The sequence below is a fragment of the Lycorma delicatula genome, chromosome 8 (genome assembly GCF_047948215.1).
Source record: "Lycorma delicatula isolate Av1 chromosome 8, ASM4794821v1, whole genome shotgun sequence".
Lineage (NCBI taxonomy): Eukaryota > Metazoa > Arthropoda > Insecta > Hemiptera > Fulgoridae > Lycorma > Lycorma delicatula.
In genome coordinates, this window is record NC_134462.1 from 919,190 (window position 1) to 938,873 (window position 19,684).

Sequence of the window (19,684 nt, forward strand, 5' to 3'; positions counted from 1 at the left end):
CCTTACAGCACTTCAGTTATTAGGTTTGTTGTGCAACCACCACACAGAAAATTAATCGCTGAGTTTGTCCAATGAGTAGACCATGAGGGTAGACGGAATAGTTTATTGTTTTGTTCAGGTACTTTCAGGAGAGTAACCAATGGTAATTTTATCATAACACTATCAACAACACTAGTGTTATTATTGATAGCACTGCTGTTAATCATGACATGATATTGTAATTCCTTCAGTAATTCCTTTAAAATTCACAATTAGTCGTGAGAAGTCCCAGTTCAATTTACATGGAATCTGAATGTGAGCAATTCATAATGTTTAATAATATAAAATTGTTAATATGTTTCATCATGCTTATATAAGTTAATTATAATTGTGATTTTGATTTCAAAATCACAAAAATTACCCAAGTTATCATATAATTAAAGTGCATTTACCAATTAAACATAGATGTATGCAATTAAATTACAGACTGTACTAAATTCTATAACAAATAAACCAGGTATATATTCAACTACAGACACAAAAGCACATACAATTATACATTACATCAGAATCAATCTTTGTAAATCACCTGAACCAAAACGAATCAAACATCAACCAAGATATGTAAATTTTACACACTACATTAAAGTCATAAACTAAAGATGCTTAATACAAAACCTAAAAACATATAAACTTGATCAAAAATTGTTAGTTTGAGTTAATTGAATCAATACTGATCAAATAAACTATTTATTAACATACTAAATAGAAAATGATCTACTAACCACTAAAATTGAGCTTCTTATTACAAGATAAACATCTTTAACATCATTTACCATGATTAAAATCATGAGATGATCTTCAGAAAGACAGTTTCAAGTATTTGAAAAGTACATTACGATTACTTTATTATTTTATGAATATTTAACCAAAAATTGTAATCTGTGAAAGAAGAACTAACAATTACCTTAATTTATTCATCTCCTACATGAAATTATTTTTGTTGGATGGATTTAATTTTCATAAAGAAAAACATTAATTATCCTTTGATTAAATTGCCAACCCTTATCTTGGCCAGCAGTAATCCCAAACAATTGGTGTCTTTGTGTTAATAACCATTCTTTAGAAATATGGTGTTTAAATATTGGATAATGGATAAGAATAACTTTTTAAATGATCATAATTCCACTCACTTTATTTTCAAATGATTCTTTTTTTTATTTCTCATTTTGTTTAAATAACATCTTATTATTTAAAGTCTACTTTTATCCTAACAACTTTTACAGTTTTCAACTATCAATCCAATAGAAGTTTGATCACATTAAGGTGAACTAACTGTTTATGTTTTTAAATGACTGTTATTGATTGGTTGATAAACACAAGATTGAAAAAATCCATTATCACCACATAAATCATATTATTTCTGACAACCAGTATCTTATGCAAAAATGAATTTACATTGATCAAGAACTCTTTCTATTAAACAAAAAATATATAAAGTAAAATCAATATTAATAAATTGCATTATTAACAGTTTGGCAAATTGTATCCTATCATCAAAATACAATGATACTTAAATTAGTCAAAGAATTGTTTTACTAAATGTGTTCTATTTTCTTAAGATAACTGTTGATCAGTTTTCCAGAGAGCTGTTTCTTCAGAGCAGATGTTTTTATCAATCATTTTAAAATTATAGATTGATTTTTTAATGATTAAGACAAGAAACATCCATCTACAATTTAAACATTTTGATTAGGTTTTTAATTAATTTATCAAAAAAAGAAACTGTTTTGAATTAAAAGAGATCATTGTGAAAGTATTTAATGAAGATCGCAAAAATCAATTTAAATACAACAATTTTTTAATTAGTTACTTAAAGAAAAACTATAAATAAAAATATCTACATTTCTTCCCACATTTTGTTTAAAATCTTCCTTTGAAACTACAAATAAAATGGCAATCTCCCATAAAAATAAATAAATTAGTATAATTGTAAAGTTATTGTCATAATACTGAATTGGTCTGATATATATATATATATATATATATATATATATGTGTGTGTGTGTGTGTGTGTGTGTGTGTGTGTGTGTGTGTGTGTGTGTGTGTGTGTAAAATACACTTTATTCCTTTTGTAATTGTTATCAGATTTTTTAAATTAAATTAAAATTATTCATAATTCATTATATTTAATTTTTTTTTTTTATGGGGCAAAGAAAGACTGTTTTTATGTTTTCATCTATCATTTAATCTACCACAACATATAATATACACACATTATCAGTTTTCACATACATTATCACCAAGGCAGTAATATTACTGTTTCACGAGTTTATTATTTTTTTAATAATTCTGAAATATTTTACTTTCTGACTATGCTATTATAATAGCAAAAGACAAGCATTCCTTTTAGTAAAAACAAAGCTATTTTTTTTTTTTTTATATATCACTACATATTATTTTTACTTTAAAAAATAAAAGTACTTTTATACCTTTGTATCTTTCTATCCATACTTTTCAAAAATAGGTTAAAAAAAGAATCTTGCAAACCTTGTCAATGTAAGGTTGCATTACTTTACCACACCTACAAAACAAAAATCAGGCTGTAAGATCTACTCAATGAAAAACTATATGAACAAACTGAAAAACACTAATTAATTTTAAAAAACAATGACAACAATTTTACAATCATTCTTACAGAATAAAGAATAATAAATTAACAGAGAAAATATTCTATTACTTCTTAAATAAAAAAATGGTACTGAAATGGTTTTCAGAACCCTCTAAGATTTAACAAAAAAAAATAATAACTGCAAAAGATATTAAAATTGAGAAAAAAATAATAAAAAACCAATGATTAAAAAAATAGGATTCATTTCAGTATCTATGAGGCTGTAAGTAGAAGCAATGATGGACATATTATGAATGTTTTGAAACTACACTATTTTGAAATACGTATTTTGAAACTACAAAATCAAAAATAAAGCAAATAATTCTTATGTGAGATTTGTTGTAATTTTTACAGGTTTTCTCCAAATAAATCAATACTTGTAGCAGGGTTTATTACCAAAACTCAATCTTTTAATTGAGTGTTTCATATGATATAACTTCATAAAAGACCAGTTTTTCTTTTGTAACAATGAAAGATTATAGGTATAATGATAGATGTAGTAACTACTCATGGAATGAACACATAATTTATTTACGAAAAATAAAGAAATATTTTTGCTCTAAACTTATATCTAGGCTTAGTGATGATTAGTTGACGAGAGCAGTTTATCAAGAAGCGATATTCCCCCACAAACAATAATATTAATGTTTTGGATGATCACAAACAAAATTTTAAGAGTTTTTAGCTACAAAAAAAATTATTAGATGTATTATAAGAATAAGGACATATGAAACCAGGAGGAAATATTTGAGAAATTTACAATAATTTAAGGCCTTCATTATAAATTTAGAAAACAATATGATTTATTTAGGAAACTGTAGGCAGTCAGATTTATGGAAGTTAATAATCCTATCCTACTAAACGGCATTTGTACCATATATGTGTCTGTATGCGTGCCCCTTAGATTAGCACCAGAATTTCCCTATCACTAGGGAAAACCCAATTCATTATACATGTCTCATGGTGGTCAAGTGTATACTTGTTATATTATTATATATTGATATACATTATATAGTGTATATATCGATATATATGCAAAATATACATAAAAGTTTTGGGAAAATCTAGTATTTAAGTGGATCCGAATTTTTGTACAAAAATCGCAAATATCTCAAAAATGGTCAGCCTGAGTCCTCTGAAAAATGTTTTCAAAACCCCTCGACGATACCTCATCCACTCCCAGTGGTACGCATCGGATGATGTTTTCAAATGTCCCCAGAGCACCATTTGGAAATTGGGGAGGGTGTGTGATAGGGTGCCACCGTAGTACCTCAGCAACCGCTCGTCCGATTTTGAAGATTCAAACTGCATATGTATCAGCAGGTTGAGCGCTAACTGTTTAACGCATTGGGTACACTCTTGATCAACCGGATCTTGGTTATCCGGAAATTAAATCATTTAGCCCTATGTTTTGATTGCACTCACCCACCATAGAATGTACTGATCCAATCTTTCGCTAAATACACTCTAACCTGTGCGCTAGGGCAGTTATAAACTATAAAGTTAAGAGAACTAAAAAGTAGAAAATAAAAAATATATGAAAAAGATTTTAAAAATCACTCACATTAAATGCACTAAAAAGTAGAAAAAAGAAAAAAATATGTAAAACAAATTTTTAAAACTCCACTCTTAAATTAAACACACTAAAATGTAAAAAATAATTTTAGGATGGTATCTGAGAATGGATCTGACACAAGCTTTGATGGTGATATGAAAGGTTATATGAAAGTCACAGCTTCAAATTAAAAATTTGATGTTTTTGTCAATTTTTTCTTACGTGTGATAAATGGTCTAAAGAGTGAAGTCCAAACACCAAATTTTATAGTTAATCTAATTTAACTTTCGTTAAATCAATTTTCATCATTCAAAAAAAAATATTTTTATACAAGAATTAATCAATTTTGGACACCTAATAATCCCATTCTGAGATGCTGCCCGCCTGAAGGGCCTAGCTGCGGAGGTGTCATAGGCACACCCTGCATCTAGTACTACATTATTTGAATGCAAGCAATCTTATATAAAACCAAGATTCATGGTCTGTTAGTCATAATATAATGGGGTTCATAAAAAGCTAAAACAGTCTTTAACTGAAAAATGATTTTATTTCCTTGAAAATTAATTTTCTTCCCAATAATATAAGTAAAATTTTACGTGGTTTAAGAGAAGATTTAAGGCGCACTTCTCAGTTCTGAATTATCAGGAAAAAATCACTTAACTGCATGACAAAACATGTTAAAACTTTACTAAATATTAAACAACTCACATTTTACAGGTATATCTTCCATATTATCTTTTGGTGTTAATTACAAACACTTCAGAGGAGTTACTAGACGTACTATTGTTAACGGTACCTATTTTGCTAGAAATACCCTATAAATGCTAGAAAAACCCTTTTGCATACAAATTTTATTAATACATTTGAGATGCATTGTATCTATTTGATATTTTTCTTTGTTTTTATTTTGCTTTTCTTAAATTGTGGATTTGTAAATCTCATATTGCATGGAAATGTAGATCTTTGTTTGTGTGGCCTATGAGTAAAATTTGCTTGACGTGGTTGATATCTCTGTGTGTGTCTGTTACTATGAAGTGATTTGCAAATTTTGATTCTGTTTTTTTTTTGTACTGTACATGTTCCTTGTATCTATGGTTGAATGTGAAGCCAGCTTACCATACTATATAGAGCAATCATTGTATTTGTATATTAAGGGGTTGCTGTGTTTTGACAATAATCTGTATGACCTGCAAATTTTGTTGTTTTGAAAGCAAAACAGTAATGTCTTCTGAAAATATTGGAACTTTTTTTGTACCATTATTGGTTAATTCATGTTAGTATTATGTATTTTATATTATTAGATATGATTTACACATAGCACATAAAATTCAAGATTTCAATATGCTAGAACAATATGAAATTTAAGAACATAAGAAAATTCATAAAAAACGACATATTAAAAGAACAAACACAACATAGATACAGTTTACTACTTGGTTATATATTTAAGGTAATCTCAATTTTTTTAAGACAGATAGCATTAACAACAATATTACCATTGTATCTACTGAAAAAGGTGCTGCTAATTAGCTCCAAAATATCCTAAGGAAGATTACATTCCAGTATTTGAAAGTGAGATTTTTAACATTTGGTAATTAAAAAATTAATGAAAAAGAGAAACATATTTTCAACCCTTGAAATTTAATGTTAATATATTAAACCAATCATTTCATCTGTTTCAACTTCCTATTTAAAAATTTATGTTAGTATAGTCAGAAAAATAAACATATGTACACACATCCATGTAAATAAGGAGCTGAAAAGCTTAATGCTAATGGTAATAACAGAATTCTCCCTGATAATAATTTGTTCCACATTTAGTATAGATATCTTTATACATTTAGTATGTTATGGATTTTATAACCTCCTAGTAAATTAGAACCATTATAGTTGATAATGCAATACTCATGCCAAACTACAATAGATGAACTATATAACTTAGTAGGATTTTCACTACATTTTTACTTAGGCAGATAGAAGAAAGAATTGTAGACTTCATATTCTTAATTAAATTCTACTTACTACAACAATTTAAAATATTATTAAAACATTTTACTGAATTTTAACCTTAAAAAAAATTGTAGTATATATTGTAAATATGATTATGAGCTAACAAAGTAAATGTAAATATTACTCACAACTAAACTCAGCACATTTCAAATTCATCATTTTCAAGTCTTGTTTCATATAGCTTACCTCCACATGAATCTCCTGCAAGAAAACAAAGGAATTAAAATGTAAAAAATATATACTTTAATATTTAATACAATTCATTCATTACTGTGCCTACTGAATTTGAAATTTCTCTGGATTTTTTGTTAAATCCTACAGAAACAATAAAAAACCTGAAACCTCAAGAATGGCCTATCCCAACAGATTTTGTTAAATTATTCAAAATCTGTTTTCTTTTTTAATTTGACAAGAGCACATTACATTCCCACTTTGATTACTTTCAATCTATAACAATACAAAATTTCTTTTTTTAAATGTTAAAAAATGTACAAAATTAAAGAATTCTTTTACTTAAACTCTAGAAGAAAATTCTTTATTTATGTTTGGGTAATAGTAATGCTTCTAGATGTTTTTAATAAAAAAAAATTCATTTTAAGAAAAAAATGAATGACTCAGACAATGTATGCAAAAATTGTAAGATCTTAGAATTAAATCCTCAAATATCATTTATATTTTTTTTATTCAAAACAAACAATTATTATGTATGTATCATGTTATGTAAGTATCATGTTCAGGGGCATACGCAAAGCCGGGTTACCAGGTTTAAACCCCCCTTGAAGGTTTAAATACTTTTTACGTCATTCAGCATTCTGATAAGGCAGCAGTGCTCTCACTGGCGTGGTGGGTGTCAAAGCATATACCCCTCCTCATCTACTGAAAGAGAGGAAAGACCATCAAAGCCATGCCGCTTATTAAGAAGGTATGATAATAATACCAACCTTGTAATAAAATAAGGCCAATACCATATAAACTTACTTGTTGTGAAACATATTGTTGGGACAGCTCTGCAGTGGCAGCAGTGCGTATATGAATATATGAAATATTGTACATATTATTGTACATAAATATTGTCGAGCGGTATTCACTCGTTAGTCTGCGCTCAGATTTTGTTGTGGAATGTTCATTTAATGTTCTGTGCATTTCGCAGTTCATATTTTTAAATAGAAATTTCACATTATCATTCCATGTTCTTTAATATGTCTAAGCAAACTCAAAGTTCAATTTTACAATTTTTTAATAAAACGTCACGTGCTGGTAGTGATTCTTGAAAAAGTTAGTGAAAATTTCACATTGCCAAATATTTCTTTGCTGCCACAATATGATGATGCTGTTGCAAACGTTTCACACCCTCCTGTGAAAACACGGCTGGTATTAAATTTACATCAAATCACTCAATAATGTTGATGTGCCCGCTGAATCATTTAGAAGTGATAAGTGTATTATTCTGGTTCCAGAAGCTTCAACATCTTCAAGTTCCAGTGAACCACATGCTTATGATATTGGTGTTTATGTATGAAAGGAGTTGTCTAATGAAAAAAAACTGGATGTCTTGGACTTGACCTGGGAACCAAATCCAGGGGTTGTCTTTCCAACAAAAGGAAAGAGAAATCTGAGCTTTCAGTTTAAATGGCTTTACTGCTGGAAGTGGCTTGCATATTTCTGAATTTTATGGAGGGAATTTTTGTAAATTTTGTGCACATTTTGCTCTAAGAAATGGTGTTGGGTCTGGTAAGCAACCCTTAGGTGAACTTTGTAGTGAGAAATTTGACAACTGGAAGGATGTCGTCGAACGATTTTCAGAACATAAGAAGTGTCTTTATCACAAGAAAGTTTGGAGGTAGCTGGACTGATATTTCATGTGGGAAGGAAAAGTCTATAGATGTGTTAATAAAATCTATAGATGTGTCTATAACTATAACTAGAATTCTATACAGAAGAATTGAGAGGAGAGTGGAAAAAGTGTTAGGAGAAGACCAATTTGGTTTCAGGAAAAGTATAGGGACAAGGGAAGCAATTTTAGGCCTCAGATTAATAGTAGAAGGAAGATTAAAGAAAAACAAACCAACATACTTGGCGTTTATAGACCTAGAAAAGGCATTCGATAACGTAGACTGGAATAAAATGTTCAGCATTTTAAAAAAGTTAGGGTTCAAATACAGAGATAGAAGAACAATTGCTAACATGTACAGGAACCAAACAGCAACAGTAATAATTGAAGAACATAAGAAAGAAGCCGTAATAAGAAAGGGAGTCCGACAATGATGTTCCCTATCTCCGTTACCTTTTAATCTTTACATGGATCTAGCAGTTAATGATGTTAAAGAACAATTTAGATTCGGAGTAACAGTACAATTTGAAAAGATAAAGATGCTACGATTTGATGATGATATAGTAATTCTAGCCGAGAGTAAAAAGGATTTAGAAGAAACAATGAACGGCATAGATGAAGTCCTACGCAAGAACTATCGCATGAAAATAAACAAGAACAAAACAAAAGTAATGAAATGTAGTAGAAATAACAAAGATGGACCACTGAATGTGAAAATAGGAGGAGAAAAGATTATGGAGGTAGAAGAATTTTGTTATTTGGGAAGTAGAATTACTAAAGATGGACGAAGCAGGAGCGATATAAAATGCCAAATAGCACAAGCTAAACAAGCCTTCAGTAAGAAATATAATTTCTTTACATCAAAAATTAATTTAAATGTCAGGAAAAGATTTTTGAAAGTATATGTTTGGAGTGTCGCTTTATATGGAAGTGAAACTTGGACGATCGGAGTATCTGAGAAGAAAAGATTAGAAGCTTTTGAAATGCGGTGCTATAGGAGAATGTTAAAAATCAGATGGGTGGATAAAGTGACAAATGAAGAGGTATTGTGGCAAATAGATGAAGAAAGAAGCATTTGGAAAAATATAGTTAAAAGAAGAGACAGACTTATAGGCCACATACTAAGGCATCCTGGAATAGTCGCTTTAATATTGGAAGCACAGATAGAAGGAAAAAATTGTGTAGGCAGGCCACGTTTGGAATATGTAAAACAATTGTTAGGGATGTAGGATGTAGAGGGTGTACTGAAATGAAACGACTAGCACTAGATAGGGAATCTCAGAGAGCTGCATCAAACCAGTCAAATGACGGAAGACAAAAAAAAAAGTGTCTATTGAATCTATTTTATAGATGTCTCTATAAAATGTTGTTAACTGCAACAACTCAAAAGAAACTGAAGAACAGGAAAAAACTTATTCCTATTATTGAGAGTATTTTGTTTTACAGGAAACAATGTATTGCTCTGTAAGGCCACAGTGATTCGGGATGAATAGAAGTCGAGGTCGACCAAGAACCAGAAGAAAATGAAGGCAATTTCAAAGCACTTCTTCGCTTTTGAAGTAAGACTGATACTATATTAAAAAATATGTTGATTTGTAGTGTTGGAAATGCACAGTACACTAATCCTAGAATACAGAGTAAAATAATTGAGTATCCAACAACCTGATTATTTAAAATCTCGTGAAAGAACTTAATGCTCCAGTTGCTTCTCTATTCTTGCCAATGAGACGTCAGACATATCAGGCTTAGAACAATTATCACTGTGTGATCATTATGTTGGCAGAGAAAATTTCACTGTGAAGGAAAACTTTCTACAATTTGTATCATTATATGATGTGACCGGAAACGGAATCGCAATGGCGATATTGGAGAAGTTGCGTTCATTAAGTGTAAACATAAATAAGATTGTGGTCACGCGTATGAAGGGGCTATGTCCATGGAAAAGTAAACAGAGTCAAGGCACATGTAAAGGAAATAATTCTATCAGCTTTAAATGTCCACTGCTCAGCACACAGCCTCAACTTATTGTATCCAGTGCTTGTGAAGAAACTGCCATTAGAAACTGTATGGGTACAATATTGAGTCTATAAATTTCTTAATACTCCTAAAAGCCAACATCTTTTAAAATCGGTGATAAGTGAAATGGAAACTAAAATTTCACGCCATGAAAAACTCATTCAACTTTGAGCAATACATTGGTTGGAAAAGTATTATTCCATGGCCATGGTGGTGGAAGTGAATGACCCTATTATTGCAACCCTTGAAAGCATATCAGAATGTTATGACAATGACTCATACTCACAAGCAAAATCACTTTTATGTGCTTTGACTGACTGTCAATTTGTGATATCGCTGTTTTGCATTCAGACTGTTTTCTTTAAGTCTCCCCCTGTGTCAATTCCTGCAGAATTCAAGTATTGACTTGTGGAAGCAGTAAACCTTGCTGAAGATATTAACAGTGAAATGAAATGTATATGCAAAAATGTTGATGAATTTTCTAAAATGTTCATTTATGCTTCTAAAGTCTTGAATAGGTTGGGGTCCTCCATTCAAATCCCTCGAATGGCAGCATGAGCAAAATCCGTTTAAACTTAGACTTATCATCAGTGACACCAGAACTTTACTTCCATGTCTCTACTTTTATTCCATTTCTGGATATCTTCATGTCCCAACTAGATTTGTATTTCTTGAAACAAGGAATTATTGAAAGGCCTTTTACCTACGAACCCAGACCTTGTACCTCTGCCATCTCAAGTTTCTGCTTTCACTTTGCTCACAGAATTCTACGCCAGTGACATAGGAAGATCTGAATAATGAATTAAAATTATGGTACAAAAAAACTGCATATCTTGAGAACGGAGACCAGCCAAAAACGGTTGTAGGTGGTTAACTATGTGCAATCCCAAGATAATGCCAAATACATTTCCTTTGTTAGAAATACTAGTTGCACTCCCAGTGTTCACATATACAAATGAACAATTTTTTTCAACATTACACCAACTAAAAACATATTTGCATAATTTTATTGGAAATACAAGTTTGAATGGATTAGCACTCCTCAACATACATAGAAACTACACTCCAACTGCAGAAGATGTGTTAAATGAAGTAATGAAAAAGAAACATTGTTTGGACATTGTATTGTGAATATTGAAATTTCTGAATATAGTAATATAATATACTGTAGGCTACATACATTATAAATACTATATTAATTTAACTACCAGTACTCTTTTTAAACAATGATTTTTCAAAACAATAATACACTATAGTAGAGTACTGATTTGAATGTTTGAGACAACTGCATTCAATTCTTTATTCAAATTCCATCATAGAATGTGGATTCATCAGTGCCAGTTTCATTCTTCAACCTCGGTGAGTTCTATATTTACAAGTGTTTAATTAAATTTATTTCATTATATTTGATTGCTTCCATTGATTTTATATGTTATGTAAAGTGTCTTACCTATCATATACAAATAACTGTTTACCAAAATATATAATTATTGTGTATGTAGCCTAAGTGTAATAATGACATGTGGCACTGGCAGAAGCATTTTTATTATACAAAATGAAATAGATGTTAAAAGTTGTTAAAAAAAATTGTAGCCTAAGGCTGTGAAAAAAATACGTTATAGAAGATTTTATTAGAGTATTTATGAATGTGTTATACTCAAACATTGTAAAATAAATATATTGCAACATGATATAATAACAATTATAAAATAACAAACAAAATTTAAAATACTGTTGGCAATTGTAAACAGTTTTAATAATGACCCCCCCCCCCCCCAACTATAACAAATTTCTGTATGCCACTAATCATGTTAGTAAGGTATTAATAGCTAAATGAATAAAAACAACAAATCAAGCAGCTTTTTTCCTTGGTGCACAACAAGATGATGTTATCAGCATCCAGACAAATAATTAAAAATTAACTAAAATTTACCTTAAAAATTAAACAGTTGAAAAATGCCTATGCGGTATGCTAAATGCAAAATAAAACCGAAATTAAAGCAATATTAAAAATCTAACATAAAAGAAAAAAATTGCGTACGTCAAAAGGTAACATATTCGAATTTTAATCAAATATTTGATCCAAATGCACAGCTTTAAGAAATCATAAGACATTAGATAACATTGATACATTATCGTCTAAGATATTTTGGATGTTAGCCCCTAGTTTAAATTTCTGATGCAATGTTGCATAACTAACAGTTCTCAAGTGTGTGGTGTACTGTTAGTTGGCATTCGCAGTGAGCACTGACAGGTGCATTCCATTCACTTTGGCACTCATCATGAACCACCCTCTTCAAAGAGCAGACAAGATTGTTCAAAACAACATGATTAATGAAAGGAAGCTGCAGACAGTCCTCTTTTACTGCATGATCAGCAGATTCATTGCCTGAAATGATTGGAAATGGATGATTTGGTTGTGCATTAATGCGAGCTACATAGGAGCAGATCATTTGGTTTCATCTATTCCTAAATGGTGACTCACCACTATCGCCACTGTAGAAAATGGCTCACCTCTGTAGTAACTTACCACAGGGCTTGAACGAAATTCAGCTGTAGAAAAATGGATAAATAAACCCAACAGTTGAATGGGAATTAAAATTTAAAAACTGTTTAAAATTCTTTAGGATTCACTTGATTGCAACCACAGCACTAGTTCCTATGTTTCATGTTATACTCTATTTTGTAAAAAACAGAAAGTTAGAATTTCATTACTGATAAAAAATGGTAAAGTTATTATTCCTATAATAAAGAAAAAAGTTAAAGATTCCACTAAATTCCTGAGAAAGGAGAATGTCTGCTACATTCAGATAAATTAAAGACAAAAAGTAATGAAAAAGTATTATAAACAACTTTCTTATTCTGTTTAGATTTAACATAACATATTGTTCACATAAAGTAAAAAAAATGTTTATAACGTATCACAAGAACCTTGGCTGATCTCTATGGTGGAGTGGTAGCGTCTCAGCTTTTCATCCGGAGGTCTTTTAGTTCAAATCCCTGATCAGGCATGGCATTTTTCAAAGCTACAATTTTTCATTCTCCTAGTACGAAATAAAAAAAAGAACCTTTGAAAAGTAAGTGTAAAAAAGTAACTTTCTTTTTTATCCATCGAGGAATATCCTTCCATAATTAGAAGTGCCTTCTTCAAGCCTGATTTTCTGCGGTTGATTCCAAATAAAAAGATTTTATTTATTTTTTGATTGATGAAGTTATACAGAAGCTTGTACATGGAATATGAACATGGAATTTTGTAGCACATGAAAAATGCCATGCTTGACCAATTTGAACCCAGGATGTCTGGATGAAAGATACTACCACTCTGCCATGAAGATTGGTGATTTTATTTTTTATTAGTAATTCATGAACAGTATTTTTATAGAAATATATTTACACCTATATTATTAAAAAGCACATTAATTAAAATTTTAACAAATGCATGAAAAACAGAACAAATTTCACAAAAAACCAAACATAGACTGTCTGCAGCTATATTTAAACAGAGGTGTTTAATAAATCTGAACAAAAATAATGACAAGTATTGTCTGTATTTTTGGAAAAGACCTTTTTTATTTCTCAATATAATCTCTTTTGAAATCTATACATTTAGTCTAATGATGTTCAAGTTTTTTAATCCCATCCTTATAGTATGATTTAACACAGTTTTCAAAATAGTGAAGATGTTCCAGCAATAACTTCATCATTTTGCAGAAATCTATATCCAGTAAACCACTTCATATTTGAGATAGATAGTAGTTTTAAGGTATTAAATCTGGTGAGCAGGAGGACTGTGGGTGAATTTTGTAATGTAATTTGAACAAATTTGATGTTGCAGTTGCAGCAAGGAAAATATTGTGCCTGGTTAAAAAGAACCTGTTTCATCAAACATGGATGTTTTTGCTTTATTTTCTCATTTAGAAGATCCAACAAAGTTGTATGACGTTGCCCAGTTATCATTTTATCATTCTATACAAAGACAATGAAGATTATGCCATGGCATCCAAAATATAGTGACCACCTATCCTGTTAATGCAATGGCTTCTTGGAACAAGTTCTTTGACTGCAACCAATCTATTTCTGATCGTTCCTTTTTTTAGATCAGTACTCATACATCCAAGACAATACCCAATAGGCCACCTGGAATGTTAAGCATCATTTTTATACATACAACCACTCCAAAAATAACCAAACCACTTGTCAACTGTTCTAATCCATGGAGTCGACTCACCTGATAGCCAGCTTGGCGATAGTTCCCTGTGTGGTTTACTGTTCAAAAAGTAACGTTTGATCACCACAAAATTTTCTTTCGTCTATTTTTCACAAATCACAATATTTGATTAACCCAAATGACTGTCAACAGCAGAATTATCAACCTATCAGACTGATAGTTGGTGTATGCTTCTAGCAGAGATGCCGGAAATGAAGAATAACCTTAAAAATGTACTATGAATACTATCTCTTGCCTCTGATGGACTTATGAAACTCTTATCTCAACATTACCTCGTAATGAGCCACAAAACAAACATCCCTACATCAAAAATGTTCATCATTTCCAAAACAAATTACAAAACTAAAACAGTCAGAACAACAAGGAATAATAACAGAATAGTACCACAGAAACATCACTTTGTATTAAAAAAAAAATATTACACATAAATATATGGCTTCCTAAGGATTGTCCAGTTTGTAGCAATTTATCTGAAATTGTTCAAAATACAGAACAAACAAAAGCAAGAACAAACATGCTTACAATACAATAAATATGTTGGTAAATTATTATTTAAAACATTACTTTTTTTTATACAAACTGAACCAGTTTTTTTACATGTTAACCAGATTTAATAAATATGTCTTCAGAATGAAAATGAAAAAAAGAGCAACTGAAAGCAGTAAGATAAAAAGTTTAAAAACAATGTATTATTAAAATACTGTTGCTCTTGCCAATTTCAAAGGTTTATAACTGTGAAAAGGTTCATTGCCAATTATCATGGAACAAAAATTTAGAAAACACTGGCTAAGATAAATAGACAAATTAACTTAATTATGTCATACAAGATAGCACAAGAGAATATAAACAGTTCTTAAAATTTAAAAAAAAGTACACTAGATTAAACATCGCTAATGAATATAAACACAATAAGTAAGTAAATAAACCTTTTTGCCCTCACAGTCACAAACTGGAACAAAAAAATAAAATCTCAAATTTTAATGTATTAAAAAGAAAACTAACAATACGTATATATATAATATATATATATATATATATATATTATAATGATTACATTTTTATAATCTGATTATCACAAAGAATAACTCAGTACCATGAAATATAATAAATATGCACACAAACTGATGAAAATAAGTATTCATTGATTCACTATTATCAAAAATAAATATAAAAACAATAAAAAAATAACTGAAACAAAAATGCAATATATCACACAAAAGGGTGTACTTTCAAAGACAAAATGAAACATAAATTTTCTCAATGTTTCATTTAAAACTTGAGAACTCGGGGTTTACTTTTTCATTTTCACATCTTAAATCCGTGTCTTACCATCATAAATAAAAGAAATTACTAGCTGGAACTGTGGTGTTCAACAACAATGGTTGTTTCACTGAGAATGATCATGAACCACGATCAAAAATGTTTTTCTTAAATAAATAATGTCCATCAATTTTGTTTGGTTTGTCATTAAAATTATATAATTTCACCTGGACTATGTACAATTTAACAACAAACAGCTTATATGAGTATGATCCAGAAAAGGCATCTTTACTAATGGTATTATGGCAGATAACTCAGGTGGTTATAAATACAATTGGTATGAGATCAATAATTTAAACCATTTTATTTTTCAAGTTTATAAGTTTTCTCTCATATTGTTCCAGTGTGCTGATATTGTTAATATTTTGTTTTGTTTATTATTTCCTTGTTGCGTGTACCTTTCTTGTTATATGTCCCATGAAGGAAGATTCATTTTTTATGCATACTGCTTAACTTTGTACCAATACTCTTTGTAGCATAATCATAAGCCCCTTTTAGTTTTAAATTAATAATGAATCAATATTATCAGTTTTTAATAACTTCTGTAAATGATTTACATTTAAAATTTTCACAGGATATGGATACTTTTTATAGATCCAACAAACATAACATTTACTTAATTTTCTAACACAAAATAATGTCAGTTATATGAGATTTTTTTTAGAGAAGTAAATAAGATCCAAAGGATAATCATTACATACCAAGTTATCTACCACTTAGGAAGCAGTAGATGCAAAGTTTACCTCCAAAGTATGAGGGCATAAATGTTAATAAGGCTCTGACAGTTATGTAATTCAAGTGAGAGACTACTATCATCCAAATGTAGTAGGAATAATTCTATGTAGGTTATTCTATTTAAATTCCAAATTTATTATCCTAAGATGATGTATTATTGGCAATTAAGTGTTGCCATTATATAAGGACTACAGAGGGCTAATAATCATTGACCAAGAGAATCAGACAAGAAAGATTACCAAATGACAAAAGAGGAAGAATCAAGGATTCAGATCTCCAAAGAAACCTGGAGAATGGATTCCTAAAAAGGGGCAGCAGCCCTTATAGATAAATATGAAAGATGCAATAAAACAGATTTGCACAAGTCAAGAGATTTTTTAATGAAAACAAAGGACCTGATAGTACTAAATACAAAATTAAACATTTTTATATTCCTAAAACATCCTTTTCTAGAATTAATTTTATGAAATTAAATATAAAGTTATTGAGAATCTTTTTAATATAAAGTATACAACTATAAAAACTAACTATATACAGTACAACATAACTGTATAAAGTATATGGCAATAGGAAATTTAAAAAAAAACAACGGCTTATCAGTTGTAATTGCAGAGAATACTGAAAATAAAATAGGTTGACAGAAACAAAATGAACTAGTTTAGGATAAATTAGGTGAAGAAAAGTTTGTAATACAATGTAAAATGAAGGGTGAGGTAGACCATAATAAAGAATCTAGTATTAGTGAACTTTGTTCTAAAATGAGGTCTAAACTGTAAAAATAGTAAAGGAAGACAAGATTAAGATATATGAAACAGTTAATTGTGGAAGTAGGGTGTACATTAAAGTTAAGAGATTGACAAAATAGTTAAATATTGACAAAACTGATTGATGAAAGTAGAAGTTCATAATATCAGTCAAATGAAATGAAGAAAAAATGTTAAAACTTTATATTCCTAAACAACAGTATGAAATGATCAAGACAGGAATTATCATTATTACCTTTAATCCATCCCACTAATCAGAGGAATTAATTCTTGGAAGCCATCCCCAAGCTTTTAAAATTTAAACTGCTATATCATTATGAAATTCTTCACTAATAAAATAATTACATGAACTACAATAGCCTATTAATTTCTGTATATTATTCCTTAATTGATTCACAGAATTCATCATTAAATCTCTAAAAAGCTCTTCGTGATTTCAATAATGTTCCTCTTTCCTTCTTTGAGATTGTTGAAAATTATCAGAATAATATCCATTTCATTTTATACCTCTTTGTAGGATAAAACTTTGGATTCAAATGGCAAATAAACTGATTATAAGTTAAAATGAATTTAATAATAAAAAATAATCTATTACCATCGGGAAGAGAAACATCAGTCTCCAAGGTTTCCCATCCTGAACTCGAACCAGATGCATCACTACCTGGCTTAACTTTACTTTGAAATACATCAGCATCAGGATTTAAACTAGCAACTGTTGGACTTGGAGTCACCTGAAACAATGAATGCATTAATAAAATTAAAAATTTTTTAAAGTATATATTTTTATTAATTAAGCGTTTATCTCTGAATTTTTATTAATTCCCAAATATTAATATGGAAATTACATTAATCTTTGTCTTTCAATCCATGAAAGAAAGTTAAAGCAGTTCTTTAATGTTTCTTGTATAGATTATTTTTTATTCTTATACACATTACAGGCAATGCATATATAATGCATTAATATGATATAGCATACATTTTTTTTAATGACATCGCTTTTCTAGACATTTGAATAACCATTTTTAGTTTTATTAAGGAAAATTCCTATTACAACAAATTTTTCATGAAAATTATATAATTAAAAGAAACCTACACTAAAATTCTACAATTTATACACCAATAAAAAGGTATGGAAAAAAACAAAATATTTCAAAAAATTCTTACTAATTAAAAAACTGTATTTGGTATTATTTATTCTAACGTTAAAAAAGTAGCAGACATTCACCATACCTACCAGCTGTAACACACTGTCAAAGAACACAACACGAAATGCTTCGAGAGTATGCAAATGCTCTCTGTTGGTTGCGTTATGTACAATAATCAAAGCATGTGATCAACTAAAACGAGGAAATATTATCCTATCTCACATAATAAAAATTAAATCATTTCCATTTACTCGCGGAGTAAATTAATTTGTGCAACTTCACATCGTGTTCAACCAAACAAATAATACTGAAGAATAAAGATTATATCTACCTAATAAAAATATAATCCTGTTATAAAATAAATGCATGAATGTACGCTCAATGAAAAAAAGGAAAAAATTAGCCAGGATTTTTCTTACAGTTAAAGACATGATTGTTTTTTTTATAAAATATATTTGAATTAATTTCTTGGACTGTTTTAAACTATGAAATTAATCTCAATCAATTTATCTTTACTCTCCCGTTATATAAAACTGAGAGAATTAAACCGATAAAAAAAATCAGATGATTTTTTTTTATTGGCATTTTAAAATAAAATCATGATAAAAACAAATTTACAGGCTTACGTGAATATCAGCTGGGTAATTTTTTTTACGTGTATGACGCTTTTTAACATTAATCGGATGAGAGAATGGTCTGTATCTAAATTCTACGCATGCATAGTTACTAAGCGAAATACCAAACATTATCAGTACTACCAATAAAATGACCCCATCCAAAAATGTGTCTAAAAGGAACCCGATAAATATTTTATTTTCATAAACTTTTCTAAATCTTTAACAATTTTAATCTAAAACTACTACATTTAACCTTGCAATGATAATGATGCATGATAATATTTTCAAGTGTCCCCGACGCGCCATTCCGAAATTGGGGAGGGGGTGCGATGGAGTGTCACCGTAATACCTCGGCAACCGCTCGTCTGATTTTCACGATTTAAACAGTGTGTGTATCAGCAGGTCGAGCGCTAACTAATGCATCAGGTACATTCTTGATTGACCGGATCTTGACCGGACCTGAAAGCATGTATATATTTTTATGCTGATATATTTTTTGGTTGGTATTTACCAGACCAGTTAGTTCCACGTGATTTCTGTATGTAGGGCATTGATGCAATTTAATTTTAGTTAGAACTGATCAAGGAGAAAGGTAGATAAGTACCTCATAGTTTCTTTACCTCAAAATCTTCCTTAAAGGTTAGGTAAATTTTTTCACAAAATTTAATGCCCCTAGGTAGCGAAATTACTTTTTGATGGTCTTTAGTCTTACTCAAATTCCTAGAAAGGAAGGAAGGCAAAAACATTTTTCTTTTTTATTGCTTTTGAACTCTACATGAGTTACATTCTTGTACTAATTAGATGATTTCCATA

At 29.6% G+C, this 19,684-nt stretch overlaps 1 protein-coding gene across 1 annotated transcript in view; it reads right to left on the reverse strand.

Moving 5' to 3' along the window:
- Positions 1-19,684, reverse strand: part of LOC142329108 (uncharacterized) — a 436,962-nt gene that overhangs the window by 73,937 nt on the left and 343,341 nt on the right. Inside the window, exons 2-3 of the mRNA XM_075373443.1 lie at positions 17,705-17,840; positions 6,402-6,416 (exon numbers count right to left, since the gene is read on the reverse strand). Coding sequence (XP_075229558.1) covers positions 6,402-6,416; positions 17,705-17,840 — 151 coding nt within the window. The remainder of the gene's footprint in view (positions 1-6,401; positions 6,417-17,704; positions 17,841-19,684) is intronic.